General features: G+C 45.1%; 1 protein-coding gene across 1 annotated transcript in view; it reads right to left on the bottom strand.

Annotated features, from left to right (window-relative positions):
- The window catches only part of GRK3 (G protein-coupled receptor kinase 3), a 54,847-nt gene that overhangs the window by 23,971 nt on the left and 16,564 nt on the right, over positions 1 to 14,312 (bottom strand). The window contains exons 3-4 of the mRNA XM_057385119.1: positions 3,495 to 3,568; positions 635 to 736 (exon numbers count right to left, since the gene is read on the bottom strand). Of these exons, the coding sequence (XP_057241102.1) occupies positions 635 to 736; positions 3,495 to 3,568 (176 nt within the window). The remainder of the gene's footprint in view (positions 1 to 634; positions 737 to 3,494; positions 3,569 to 14,312) is intronic.

Genomic DNA, 14,312 nt, shown 5'->3' with positions numbered 1-14,312 from the left:
AAAAAAAAAAGAAGCACCAAAAAAACTTAAACCCTGCACCCAAAGCATGATACTACCAGGGTACAACATCCTGCAAATCTTTCTTTCAAATGAGAACACATGGAACTGTTAAGAACAGATCAATGGGCCCAAAGTTCAGCTGGAGGAAAAATGCATTTTCAGTGACTTTAGCCACCATGTGCCACATCTCTGTACACACACTTATTTCATCCTTTTGGAAACAGAGATTTGGTCTAAAGAGAAAAAAATCTAAATAAACCAGATAAATCTCCTGATACTTCCTTTGCGGGCCAGCTCATGGCAACAGCCAGAACAGCTCAGGAGAGATCAGGAAGGGGAAACCTCCATGCTTTTTCAGCACATAAAAATACATCTGATTTAAATAATAAAAATGGCAATAGATATTAGATAATGAAAATAGATATATTTTTTATCTACAGACAATAAAATTTATCAATAGATAATAAAAATTGTTCAATAAAAATTGCAGCACATAAAAATAAAATAAAATAAAATAAAAAAAGCAACATTCTGAATTTGGCCGAACCCAAAGCCTGGATTTGAAAGGGAAATGCAGAGCATCCTCTGGATGGAGGAGCAGATGCAGGCAGGGGGAAAAGGGCAGGATACCCACGTGGGAACAGGACAGCAGCTCCTTCATGATGTAGGTGTCGTAGATCTGCCGGCTCCGCGACAGCCGCTCCTCCTCCGAGTCCAGCTTCTCRTACTCCTTGATCTGCAGCACAGGGGCAAGCACACACCACAAATTCCTAAGGATTTCTCACTCTTTGGGTYAAAACAGGGCTTTGGCTGAAGTTTKGCTTTATAGTTTTCTTTAGSAATGAAAAATCGCCTGTGAGAGCACAGTTGCAGCTGAGATTTCCCTTTAATAGCAGAATTTTCCAGCTGCACTGGTGGAGTTCCCATCCCTGCAGGGATTTAACAGGATGTGGCACTTGGGGACATGCTCAGTGGTGGCCTTGGCAGTGCTGGGTGGACTCRATGGGCTGAGAGGGCAATTCCAACCCAAACAATCCCCTGATTCTATGCTCACAGAACATCAGGTAGAGATGTCTGAGAAAGAATATAAAGCACCTTTCAGAATGTTCACATAGTTCAGCTACAGGGTGGATTTGACCCCTAAAGGTGGCTAGAAGAGAATTTTACACAATATATCGAGTTTCCTCAGGTGTGCTGCAGGAGAGCAGCATGTTCCAGGTGAAACAACAGCAATCCCAGACGGTTCATTTACAGAACACAACCCGACAGCCAGTTCCAGAACAAAAGGTTCACCAAGTCCAAGGGTCCTCTGGAGCACATTTAGGGAAAGAGTTCTTCCAGGAGTGACAKAATGTAAAACAAACATGCAAGATCTTTAGGGGAAAAACTCAGCTYTTGACTTCTTGGACCTTCCTAGCATGAGCCTGTGAGGTTCTGGGACCCAGAAACCTCTCAGTGAGCAAATCTGCTCCGTGCCACAGAATCCCAGGATTGCTTGGGTTGGAAAAAAAMCCTCYAAGATCATCAAGTCCAATTATCAGGAGACAAACTGGGACCAAGCTACCTCTGGAGGTGGAACATTAATTAAACTCAGTATCTTTCTAGCTGTACTCCTCTTGTTTGCTGTCAGGATAAGGCACCAGTCCCGCCCCAATGTGCCATCTGTGCTGCTTCCCCCTTGATACCAATTTATAATTAAAACGACTCAAAACGTCTTTGGCCAAGAAACATTTCTAATTAATGCAACGACACAAAATAATTAGCGGTACAGGAGGAAGCCTGATAGATATCTGATTGTCCTACTCCAGCACAACCTCCTGTCTCACAACGTTTGGTTGTTAAAGGACCCAGTTCTGGGGTTTCAGCAGAGAGAGAGACCCTGCTTTTCCCCTGAGGTTTGTAACCACAGTGCCTTCGTCCTGGAAAGGTTTGGGGAGCAGGACAGGAGGTGACAGAGCTGTCCCCACAAAGCTCATCACACAAACGAGAGATCTGAGCCCTCTACTGAGAGCACACCGTGACATCTGCACCAGCTCGTTCACAGGGTTAGAAAAGAGAATGTTAGAATGTTCCTGCCCCATCCCAAAAAGCCCATCCCAAAAACCAGCAGTGGGTACAACTGGGAGTGTTCCCCTATAACACAGCCTGWCCCTGGGCTGCAGCTCCACTCCTGACCCCGTGAGAAGGGAATGTGTCACCCAAGGCTTCCCTGGAAACCTCCAGCAAGGGAAGGATTCCTCCAAAAGGATCTCCTCCAAAACCAGGATCAGAACACGTTTATTTTCAACTATTTAGAAGATTTTTTTTCCCCTTTTTTTCCCTTTTTTTTCCTCTTTTTCTTCTTAAATTCCTTTTCTTTTCCTTCTGAAACCGATGGAGATGAATCACTCATCCTGTTAAATGCCTGATCGTGACTCCAGCGGCAGTGATATGAAATCCCTGGAGTATGGAGCTCTTCTACATCAAGCAATTTTTAATGTAGCAATGTACTCAGATTATTCTATGTGTAATAAATGCAGCAAGTAAATCAAATATATAAAAAAAAAGGAAAAGCTCCTGGATCCGGTATGTCACAGAGGAAAACACAATGAACCTCTCTTTAAATATCTTTAATGGGATTTTTCCAAAAGTACATGACAAAGCACTGAAATTCTTTTGAGGCAACACTTTGCTAATAACCTAAAAATACAATTTTGAATTGTTTCAAAGATAAAGAAGCAGCTAAAAATATCTTGCTAAATAATCTGGTACAACAGGCCTTTTTGGATTACTTATGACAGTGATATCTTCAGGGTATAAAGAGATGGAAATGATAGAAAAAGATTCTTTATTGACAGCAGGTATCTGATCTGAGCAGGGGAATGGGGTATTGCTGAAAACTGATCTCCAAACTGATAACAGCTGTTTGTGCTGATAGCAAGGAAAAAATCATATTATCAGCTCAAGAGTGAGAGAGCCAAGGCTATCCCAGCTCTAATAAACCCTGAGAATCAGGAGGGKGCATGGCTGCACTGAAACCAGGGAGAGGGAAGGTTCACTGGGGGTTTACAGGGTCTCAAATGGAACAGGGGAYTGATGGATGGAGCTCAAACTGTGCAGCAGCAGAAGCTGGGGAGGGACAGGGCWTTCCTTGGAATTATGGATCCTTTGGGACGTGCCCTGCACAGTGCCTGCCAGCTCCTTGGCTGGGGATCCTGTGACAAGGGACACAACTCATCTGTCTGAAGCCACCTCTTGTGTCCCCTCCTGAATTTGTGAGCAGCTCCCACCTCACACTCCCCTCCAGCCATACCCTGCTGGATTTTCCACAGGTAAAAGGATTCCTGAAGGGTTTCAGTGTCATCCCAACACCAGCAGCTTCATCCCAGACCTTTTTCTACCAGTCCACACTGCTTCAGACCCTCTCTTTCCTCTCAGAATTCCCTGATGGAGCAGAACAGCCTCGCTCAGCCTTGCACCCTGCACARCCCCAAACCTCCATCACCAGCACTCACCTCTTCATAGAACTTCAGCTGAGGGACAGCTTCATCAATCTCATTCATACAGTAGTCTTTGAAGAGCAAAAATCCTGGAAAGAAAAACAGAAAAAACTCAAAAAAAATTGTCTTATGCTGATAACATATTAAAGAGCAAAAATCCTAGAAAGAAAAACAGAAAAATCAGAAAAACTGTCTTATTACACTGGTAACTCTTTAAGAGAGCAAAAATCCTGGAAAGGAAAACAGAAAAATCACAAAAACTGTTATATTATGCTGGTAACTCTTTAAAGAGGAAAAATCCTGGAAAGAAAAACAGAAAAATCAGAAAAACTGTCTTACTATGCTGATGATTTGTAAAAAGGCTCACAAAACCACCCAGGTTCCACTACGGGGTGTATAAACCTGGGTGAGCATCCCTATCTGCCAAATTTTAGGATTCTGATTCCCATCCAGCTCCTCATTTCCAGCACAAAAGGATTCTAAGCCTCCCTCACCTCCCACAGGTGTATTAAGCCCATTCCTGCTTCCACCTGCTGAGGATTTTATGAGGCATTTCCATAATGCACCAAAATATCCCGTTCCTCTTCACAAACTGTATTTTCTTCCTCTTTTTTTCCCCAGTAAAATCCAGACACTATTCACATTTGGGGGTTTTCTGCAAGAGATTTACCTACATTTCACTGCTACAGCCCAACCTCTTCTCCCTCCCATTTCTGAATTACCAGTTCATGTTACCTCTAATGGGTTTTATTGCTCAATAAATTACATCAGGGTCTTTACAGTTCCTTTGCAAGTAATTTAGGGCAYGACCCCAGCAGGCTGCAGATGAGAATCTTCCATTAGGAGCATTTTAATGCACTGTCACAAGCCTCATCCCATGGAAACGCTGCCTTTCCCTGGCTCTGAGCTGGCACCTGCTACCCCTGCAATTTCACACAGGGATCTGTGTCATAAATGTCCCCATCRTCACCAAACCCACCCAAAATCCTCCATCTCCACAGCCAGATGGTGCATCTCCACCTCTCCTCACCAGTCTGGCTTTTTGAGGACAAAAAGTGAAACTTGGGGCCCTGCCTCAAATTCCTTATTTCCCACATGGCAGAACCAGCAGAAACGGAGCAGAATTCCTGCTGAATGGACTGAACTTTTCTAGGACAATGAACCAAAGAAGATTGGGTAATTAAGAGACTGAAGAGTGGCACAAACAGCGCTGAATGCAGTGAAAGAAAAATCCCTGGCCTGCTCCCAGCTCCTGGCCAGGGCCCAAAAAAACCCACAAACAACAAAAAAACACAACAATAAACCACAAAGACAACTGGGGGAGGAGTGTGAAAATATACCAACACACATTTCCAGCAATGCCACGCCAAACATTCCAGCCCTGCTTAGTATTTTCCAAACTTTTGAAATTTAATTATGGCAGAGAAAGAAGAGGTTCCCAAGCCCATGGAGCAGGGAACAATCGGACGTTTATGCAGCCACAGGACATGGGCTGCTCCTCTTTGAGGCCCCTTGGCACCACACTGCAAAAACCCAGATACACCCAAAATATACAGACTGACAGCTGGGGGAAGAGAAGGTTGTGTGGARACCTCACAGCATCTTCAGGATCTGAAAGGGCTGCAAAGAAACTGGAGAGGGATTCTGCATCAGGGGCTGGAGTGACAGGACAAGGGGGAATGRCTTCAWACTGAAAGAGAAGTTTAGGTGAKATATATGGAAAAAATSCTTCCCTGTGAGGGTGGGGAGGCCCTGGCACAGGSTGCCCAGAGAARCTGTGACTGCCCCTGGATCCYTGRAAGYGTCCAAGRCCAGGCTGGACAGGGCTTGGAGYAMCCTGGGAYAGTGRAARGTRTCCACAGGAGCTTTAARGTCCCATCCAACCCAAACCATTCCATGATTCTACAAYTCAGACAAATCCAATTAAAGCTTCATACTCCCCAGACTGGAATTGTTTCTGTTTCGACCTCCCCATTCTATCAACAGACCCTGCACTTCCCCTGCAGCACAAAGGAAATCTCCTCCTTTGCCGCCGCTCTCGGATTGAGTGAAAAATGATCAGCCAGGAACCGCAGCTCTCACATAATGGCACAACCAAGTGACAGATGCAGCATTGAGTAAGTGACAGGAGTTTGAAGAAGTTCAGGGAGAGCTGACRAGGAGCACAATAAGCACAGTTAACAGCACACAGGAAAATAAGCCCGGGAACAGAAAGCAGGAATTAATAAAATGATAGCGTTAAGTAACAGCTAAAAAGAACTGGCAATTATTTATGAAATAAAGATGCTGACAGCTTTGGCTTTAAAGATTCCTTCTGCTATAACTATATAATTTCTGCAACAACCAGATCACTGGTTGTTAAGGGAAAAGAAAAATATTGTTAAGAGCTTCTTCTGCTAACACCAAAGTGATGGATGACATCAATAACACACACACAGAGWGCGAGGCAGCACCCAGCTCCCAGCCTTCCTGGTCTCTGGACAATCATTTTCCCYTTTATATGGACAATCCCAAGACAAATTCACCATGTGCCATGAATTGCACTGACTCTAATTACCAAGGCARAATGTCTTTCAAGGAGGGATGAAGAGCACTTTTGAGGTTTGCAGCTCAGAGCTCACCAGAGCAGGTAGGGATGGGTGGTGAGAGAGCAGATTCAGGTGAGGCAGCTCACCTGTAGCCAGGTATTCCCAGAGCTCACCCCCAACAGGACAAGGTCTGTTTCAAAATCTTGGAGAGCACAAGAAAGGGAACTGACTTAACCCATCTCTTTAGAAATGAAAATKAATACTTACTTCAGTATTTATTCCAAATAATTATGTTTTTCTAGCATGACCTCAGAATTTTGCATGAAATCCTGACTCCAATCAATGGCATCCCTCCACCCCTGGTTTTTCCTCTCCAGGATTCAGCCCTTCCCACGACCAGGGAACACAAATGCTGCTGCTGACCAGCCACAYACTCCAGACTCATCATGTTTGTGGCCTCCACTGGACCCTCTCCAGSAGCTCCTTGTCTTTCTCGAGCAGTGGAGACCAGAACTGAACACCACACTCCAGATGTGGCCTCACTAGGGCTGCTCATCAGGATTAAAGCCACCTGCTCATTTCCCATTTCTGTGGCATTTTCCTGCCCTGCTCCCAACCTTTGGCTCTGCCAAAGTCTCCCCAGCACAGCAACCACGGGGGCCAGCACTGGCCTCTGTCTCCTCCAGCACTCTAAAGGTCACCTGCAGCCTCACCATCACCTCATCATCCCTGTCAATTAGCTGAGAGCATGGAAAAATAAATTAAATAAAATAAAAATGAGGAGCTCCATCATAAAACACTTGGAGAAAACAACTTAGCTAATCCTAACTGGAATTTTATGAGCATCTGATTCGGGTAACCTTTTAACAGGAGTAAATAAAAATCTTATTAAAGCAAACAGGAGTGACTAGGTGAGAGAGCAGAGCTAAAAATAGCCATGTTGAGCCCCGATACGAGCATTCACAATATCACTGATTGAAAGGAAGCTGCATCTATTTCCAGCAGGCCTGAATGTGATCCAAAACGCTGATGTAGCCTCTTTCTAGTAGGCAAAATAGCAAATTAGAGAACAAAAATATCAAGCTGTTTCCAAATCCTCCCGAAACGTGCTGGGGATAAATACAGAGCCCTGCAGAACAAAGCAGCAGTGACATCTGCACCAGCCACGGGCTCCTTTCCCAACGCTCCGGCCAAGGACACAGAAAGCTTTGGGAATGTGGGGTGGTGCTCTGCAAAGTGGTTTAGGGCACTGAAGGGTTTCCAATCTAAGCCATTCCAAGAGTTCTCTCCTGATCTTTCACACCTGGATAACAGCAAGAAGCMGTGGCCAGAGGGATATCACATTGTACAAAGGAGGGGTTGGGYTCTGMTSCCAGGGAACAGGGACAGRACAAGGGGAAACAGCCCCAAGCTGTGCCAGGGGAGGGTCARGTTGGACATCAACAGGAATTTTTTCCCAAAAAGGGTGGTCAGGCACTGGGAGGGGCTGCCCAGRGAGGTTTGGAGTCCCCATCCCTGGAGGTRTCCAAGGAATGCCTGGACATGGCACTCGGTGCTCTGGGCTGGTGASAAGGTGGGGATTTGGCACAGGCTGGACTTGATGGTCTTGGAGGGCTTTACTGACCCTAATTATTTTGGGATTCTGAGGCCAGAAATGTCTCTGATGTGCAACTGCCACAGGACAATGTCAACATGGTGACACTACAGCACAGCTGTGTTTAAATCCAGCTGGGGGWGTGCTCAGCCTCCTGAAATGGGACTCACTGGATCCATCCAATGGATCCATCAGTAACAGATCTGATCATAGTCAAACACTGGGGCAGAATCTACCACTAAAACACGTAAAAACCGTAATTCCCACCAGCCTGCAATTGTCACAAATGCCAGGCCAGGCTCAGACTCCTGTTCTGTACAGCTGCCACAGCTCAGCCTCATTCAGGCCACCTAAGAGCTCCAGAACCAACAGAAACACCAATTTCCTTCCCCAAGAACAAAAAAAAAATTGCTATTACCCAGGAAAACTGTGTAGGAATTGTGCTCTGGCAAGGTCCAAAGCCACAAAAATCCTCCCAGCCCAAAAAGCACCACCCCTTCCACTACTTTTCTTCCCCTAATCTATTCTTTCCTAATTSAGCCTAATGCTCGTTCGCTTTGCATTAAAAATAATACATTAAAACAGACTTAAACATATTCCTGTGCATAGAAAGCAGGAGAAAAGAACAAACTGTATCTCACAAGAGGATGTGCATCCAATGGTGAGGAGCACAGAACAATTTCCCTAGAACAGAACCAAATTGAGCTCAAAATTAGGCTGCAAGTTGCCAGGTAGCTTTGTTTAATGACGTCTAGAAATCATTATATGAAAATAAGCTTTGGCTAAAAGGTTTTAAGTGTTGTCAAAGAAACTTCTTCTTTTCAGGCATATTTTCTAATAGCTTTTCACCCAGGGAAAGCTGGTCTCCCTTAACGTGCAGACTCCAACTGACTGAAGTATCAAAGGCATTCATCATATCAAAGTTGCAAGAAAAAAGAGGGTTTTATACAAGAAAAAGCTCATCTCAAAGATGGAGGACTAATAATACTAAACAGAGATACACAAAAAGATTCCAGTTTTTATAAAGACCACTGAACACAGAATTGAAGGGTTTCATTTCAATCAGCTATTGCAAAGAATGTGATTGAATTCCTGCACTAAATCTCATCAAGGAATACACAGCACTTGAGGTTTTCTTCTTTCTTCACTCATAAATAGAAGAAACTCCCACCCCTTTGGTAATAGAAGGTACCAGCAAGCCGTGAGCAAGCTAGCAAGCAGGAGCAGCTAAAACACCTCATTGGATTGGTTTTTGTTGTCTCTGTTCTTTCCCCACATCCCAATTCAGGCCTTATAAAGGATTGACAGTTGTTATTTTCTCGATMCGTATTTTTCCATTATACAACATTTTAAAATTAATGACACAGCACAAGCCAATACTCTTTTATTACTGAGAATCACACTTTTCTTTTTGCCCTGCTYCAAGCTATGAACTTCACCATTACCAAYCACTGAACAMAAAAACTGCACTGGGAGCTGCMRTTCTGCTTGGGAAGGAGATCMAGCTCTGKTTTTTAGGTGGGAGCAAGGTTACARGATAATTTCATGAASACATGGAGTAATTCCACAGCAGAAGGGTGCTCTCAAGTCCCTGGTACCAATATTTGCCTCAGCAAGTTCTGCTCAGTACCTGAACCACCGTAAAGAGCCAAATTGTTCAGCCAAAGCATCGAGGAACTGTTGTGCCATGGTCAAAATCAAAACACAAAGGCAGCACTGTCCAGTTAGTAAATACACACAGCACTTAGGCAAAGAGCAGCAAAACCACTAAAACAACAGTGAGAGAACACAGCTGATTCTCCTACAGGAATTTCTGAGCCTTCCTCTGGTTTGTTCTGGCGCTCTGAGGAAGCTGCTGTGAGCTGCAGGCTCAGAAAACAGATGGCTCTGCTGCTCTTCCTCTTTTAATCACAGAAATTATGGGCAGAAGCAGCCAGAAACATTAAGAAACTGGTTATGGTTTGCATATTTTTGACCCCACCTATTCAATCTCCAGGGACACGTGTGACAGGAGGACGTCACAGAGGCCTGGGGCATTGTCAGGGAAAGGGGTTTGCCAGGTGGTTCTTTTACAGGACAGATGTTGATGTGGACCACCAAAATCATGGAAATGAATTCCTGGGATAATTGACAGCCTGAGTTCTCCAGCTGCTCTGCGACTCTCCCATCACTCCATCCCTTAAACACACTGCTGCAAGTGAGAACACTTAATAGCTCCAGCAATTTCCATTCTGACTGGTGCTGGTTCTGAGCTCTTCTCCTGTTGCTGCTGAGTGATCCCATGAGGGGAATGAGCAGCACAGGCAGGCCCAGAGAWTCTGCTTTATTTAATACCCAGCTATGCAGGTAAAACTCATTAAAGCTGTTACTGTGCCACCTTACAGACACAGCAAACTAATATTCCCCTATTTCACAGTGGTGTTCAGAGGCTTAATTAGGCTGTGAACTGTTTCAAGACACCTTGATAAAAACTCCATGGGAGTGCAGCTGTCTGGGATTGACTGAGGAATTGCTGGGTACAAAGAAGTGGAAATCAGAACAGTGGTGGTGCAAAAGCAGAGCATTCCATCAGGAACATGTGAAGAAAGCCCAGGTGAGGACAAAGAGATAGAAAACACCTTTAAGATGGGAGTTGGGAGTCACTTTGCACAATATTCATCACAGATTACTCAGAATTGGAAGGGACCCACACAGACAGCCCAACAATCCCACCCTGTCCCTGAGAGCATTGTCCAAACACTCCTGGAGCTCTGGCAGCCTCAGGGCTGTGCCCATTCCCTGKGGAGYCTGGGCAGTGCCCCAYCACCCTYTGGGCAAAGAACCTTTCCCTGATWTCCAGCCTAAACCTCCCCTGGAACAGTTTAAAGCCACGGCAAAGGGAGCTCGAGAAGAGGATGGAGATGGCTGAACCAACAACCCAGGGCCCCTCAGATCCGAAAGGAATGAATTTTCCTACAAAAGGCTTCCAGGGACAAACCAAACACACCTGTGGCAGGTGCACAGCAGGGCAGGCATTTGTATTTGGGTGTGTTCAYTGGAAGCTTCACTGGAAACATCCCAGGGAAATGTCATGCAAATAATTCATCATTTGTTCTCTCTATAATAGACTGATATTCTTCAACACTCTCTTCTTCTCTCCTGTGATACTACTTCAGCTCAAAATKGCCACTTTGCCTGGAATTCTTGATAATTTAACCCAAAAACCGTTTAACTGCACTGCTCTACTGAGATAAAGACTTTCTCCCCAAGCCTTAATTCTTCTCAGAACTGTGCYGCATATAAATGCTAATCTACCAGAATGTGTACATTATCCATCATGCCACGTTCCAGATGATAGGATATATATTTTTCCCATTTTAAAGCTCAGATTTTATCTGCAGCTCCTCTGGGAAATCACACAACTGAGCACCTTCAACCCCCCACAAAGGCAGGCAGGGAGGACGAGGCCATAGCCCAACAAAGAAATGCTCAATTATTTATCATCAAAAGAAAATCCAAAATGAATATATGCATTTTGATAGTGCCTTTGGATACTCTTTGTCCCTGACACCAAGACAGCTCCAATGCACATAAAATCCACAAAACAAAACGATCTTCGATGCAATTCATGCCAAGTATCATCATTTTATTCTGCCACAAAATAAGAGGGTGTTGAAAGGAATGSAGCTTCCAGTAACACTGAAATTATGACACAATAAAGAGATCTTCAATCTAACACTCATTTGGTGAAAAACACTGCAAACAGCAAAACGGAACAACTTTTAGAAAGCTCAGAGCGCGGATTTTCTCTTTCACTGTCCCCCCACCCCCRTTTGGTACAGAGAATTGTGTGAGGAGCAGATCCCCTGTGAAATGTCTCACATTAACGGTTTCTGTTTCAGTTTACAGCCACACAGCTTCCGACGTGTCCTTGTGGTTTGGGTTCTGGGTTGTTTTTAACCGATCTCAGGATTGTGCAAGGACAGAAGGGCTTCCACAGCCCCCTGAGAACCTCCTGCAGCCTGAACATAATCCCCAGCCCAGGCTGGTCTTGCACTGAGAAATCAGAAACACCATGAGAAAGAAGAACATCAGTCTTCAAAGASCATTTTAAATGTCATTTTCTGTTTGGAAGGCGACTTCCTAATTTTAGTGGCGCCTGCTTCTGCGTGGTGGCTGCCAGGTCAGAACCAGAACCCCRAAGTAAAACCACTGGAACAAACAACCTGTGGCCCTGCTTTTACAGAAAACCCACCAAGTTACAGTGTCCCTGCTATTTGGCTGCACGTTATTTAACATCTAAAGCAACATTATCATTTTGCTCGTGGTACAGCTCAGAAAAGTTATCCCTGCTCACTTCACARCCAAAAACTCAGGTGCTTTTCTTTACTCCCAACCAAGTTTTTATTGCCTTCAYTGTTATTTCCTCAGAGGACTATTTAATTAGTCCAGAATGCCAACAGCACATAGATCTTCTGCTTAAATTAAACAATAGCTTAAATAATGCTCTAGGGAGGCACTTTTCCCAGCCTGTTATTTTTAGGCAGCTCAGGGAGTGCGGTGCCAGCAGAAAGAGGAAGAGCAAGAATGTTTTTCTCCACAGACTTTTAACTCCTATCTAATGATTAGCACCTAAGCTCTAAAACAATGAAATACAAGTCCATAAGCAGAGATAGAAGCAACAGAAAGCGTGATTCACTGCCCTCAAAAAAACCACTGTAGCTGTTCTCATTCTAGTTTTGGTTGGGTTTTTTTTTTTTTTTTTTTTCAACAGAAAGTTGTCCCTGACCAAGCTGGAGGAAGCAGCAGCCAGAAGGGTCAGCTCGAGCGCATTTCCCTTGAACTGAGGAGGGCAGGCAGAAAAGTCCCTGTGCAGAAGGAGCCACAAATCAGACCAAAGGCTCTGGAMGCTCAGCTAAGGAGCTACAGAATGAATGTGATCCATGCTGGGTTGGATTGGGAAAATGAGAGCAGGGAAGGGGCTCAAAGCCCCCCACAATCCCTGTGAGGAGGAAGCAGCAGATGCAGATGAAGAAGCAGCACTGATGCAGATGGCAAAATGCTTCCCCTGGCTGGGAAAACCTCCAGCTTGGAGCTGGGTGAGGAGGATATGGAAGACATTGGAATGAATCACCCCAGCAAGATCATCCCTCACTCTGAGAAAGAGGACGGTAAATAAGGGAAAAAACGGGTTTGCAACTTGTTACATCAACTACAAGTTGTTTTAATTAGTTCTATTTCATGAAAATAAAACTGAGCCACCTTTGGGGGGAAAAAAYGCAAGTTACTTCCTAGGCAAGGTGAAAAACTTCCACTGCAGCAAGACCAGCTGCTGAAACAGCTAAAACACGTCCTGTTCTCATCCTTCCCCCAGACCCAAAGCTAACGGCTCAGCAAGAGATGAGAAACCCAGAAGGGTGTGAAGGAACTGCCACGTCCCACCAGCTTCAGGAGTGAGAACAGCCTGTTTGCCTTCACGAGGGACCCAAGAGAATSCAATCTGGCTGAACCTAAGCCAGACAAGGAGCTGTAGGATGCTCTGACATCACATCCCAGGATTTCTAACCCAGCTTCGTTCCCTGCCTCGCAGACGGACGCAATTTGAAAGGCCAGAGTCAGACACAGGAATCACTGAACTATAACTGGCAGCAAGTTTGCTCCAAAGCATTTAATATAACCAGGATAATCCCGTTCTAAAGCAATATTATGGTCTAATAGGTTCCCTGGAAGGCCTGGCAGCACCTGGGCTGCACATTTCCCTCCTCCAAGGGTCTCCACCCCACAGGGCAAGGGAGCATGACAAGGACCCCATATGCAATTTGAATTTGAACTGCACATGAATGTGAAGCAGAGTGGATTCCACCTGTAAATGATGGATATTGGGATGCCAGAGCCAYAGAATGGTTTGGTTTGAAGGGACCTTATAGCCCATCTCATCCCAGGGACACCTTCCTGCTGGCAGCCCCGTCCAATCTGGCTTCAAACACTTCCAAAACCTCTCAAAACGTCTCCTTTTCTACAGAAAACTCATAATCTGGTGTTGTAGCAAACAGGATGTGGTAAAAGAAAACGGGCTAAGGTGGTTGCGCACTCGCCTTCGAGACAGCCTGTACTTCCCCAAGAGGTTTGTGCTGTGGAGGAAGCAGCTTCTGCAGGAACAGCAGGCTGGGCTGGGCTGCCAGAGAGCTCTTCTGGGCAATGCTGGGAGCTCCACGTCCTCTCTGACTCACCGGGACATTCTTCGAGAGTTCAAGATGCTTCTGGAGCATCACTCAGGGGACAAAACTGCAGAGCCAAGGGATGGGAGCAGTCTGTTTGCTTTCCTGAGGGAAGAGATGTAAATAGGGGACAGACTGCTTGTTTATGCAAATCTGATGGAGCCTCCGGGCTGTTTTCATCCCTGATGAGCTTCCTGCTCTTATTCTGATCCTAAAGGTTTTGGTTTCCAGCCCCTGTGGCTCCCTGCAGTTGCACACCTGGCAGGAAGGGAATTTGGGCCAACCTTTGGCGGTGGGACCAGGAAAGTGCTGACCCTAAAACGGTTTTAGGGCTTGCTAAGAACAAAAACTCACAGATTATGAGACCAGCACCATAATTAGACACATTCACAGGGAAACATCCACAGGAACAACTCCACACTGACATCAGAGCCCTGGTATCAGACAGCTGATCAAAGCCTGGGTTTACATTTGAAAGGATACTGAAAAACAGGAAAAAAAACCAAAAAAAAAA

The sequence above is a fragment of the Malurus melanocephalus genome, unplaced genomic scaffold (genome assembly GCF_030028575.1).
Source record: "Malurus melanocephalus ecotype Western Australia unplaced genomic scaffold, MMel_1.1 scaffold_792, whole genome shotgun sequence".
In the NCBI taxonomy this organism is placed as follows: domain Eukaryota; kingdom Metazoa; phylum Chordata; class Aves; order Passeriformes; family Maluridae; genus Malurus; species Malurus melanocephalus.
This window is presented reverse-complemented; position numbering and strand designations above follow the sequence as displayed.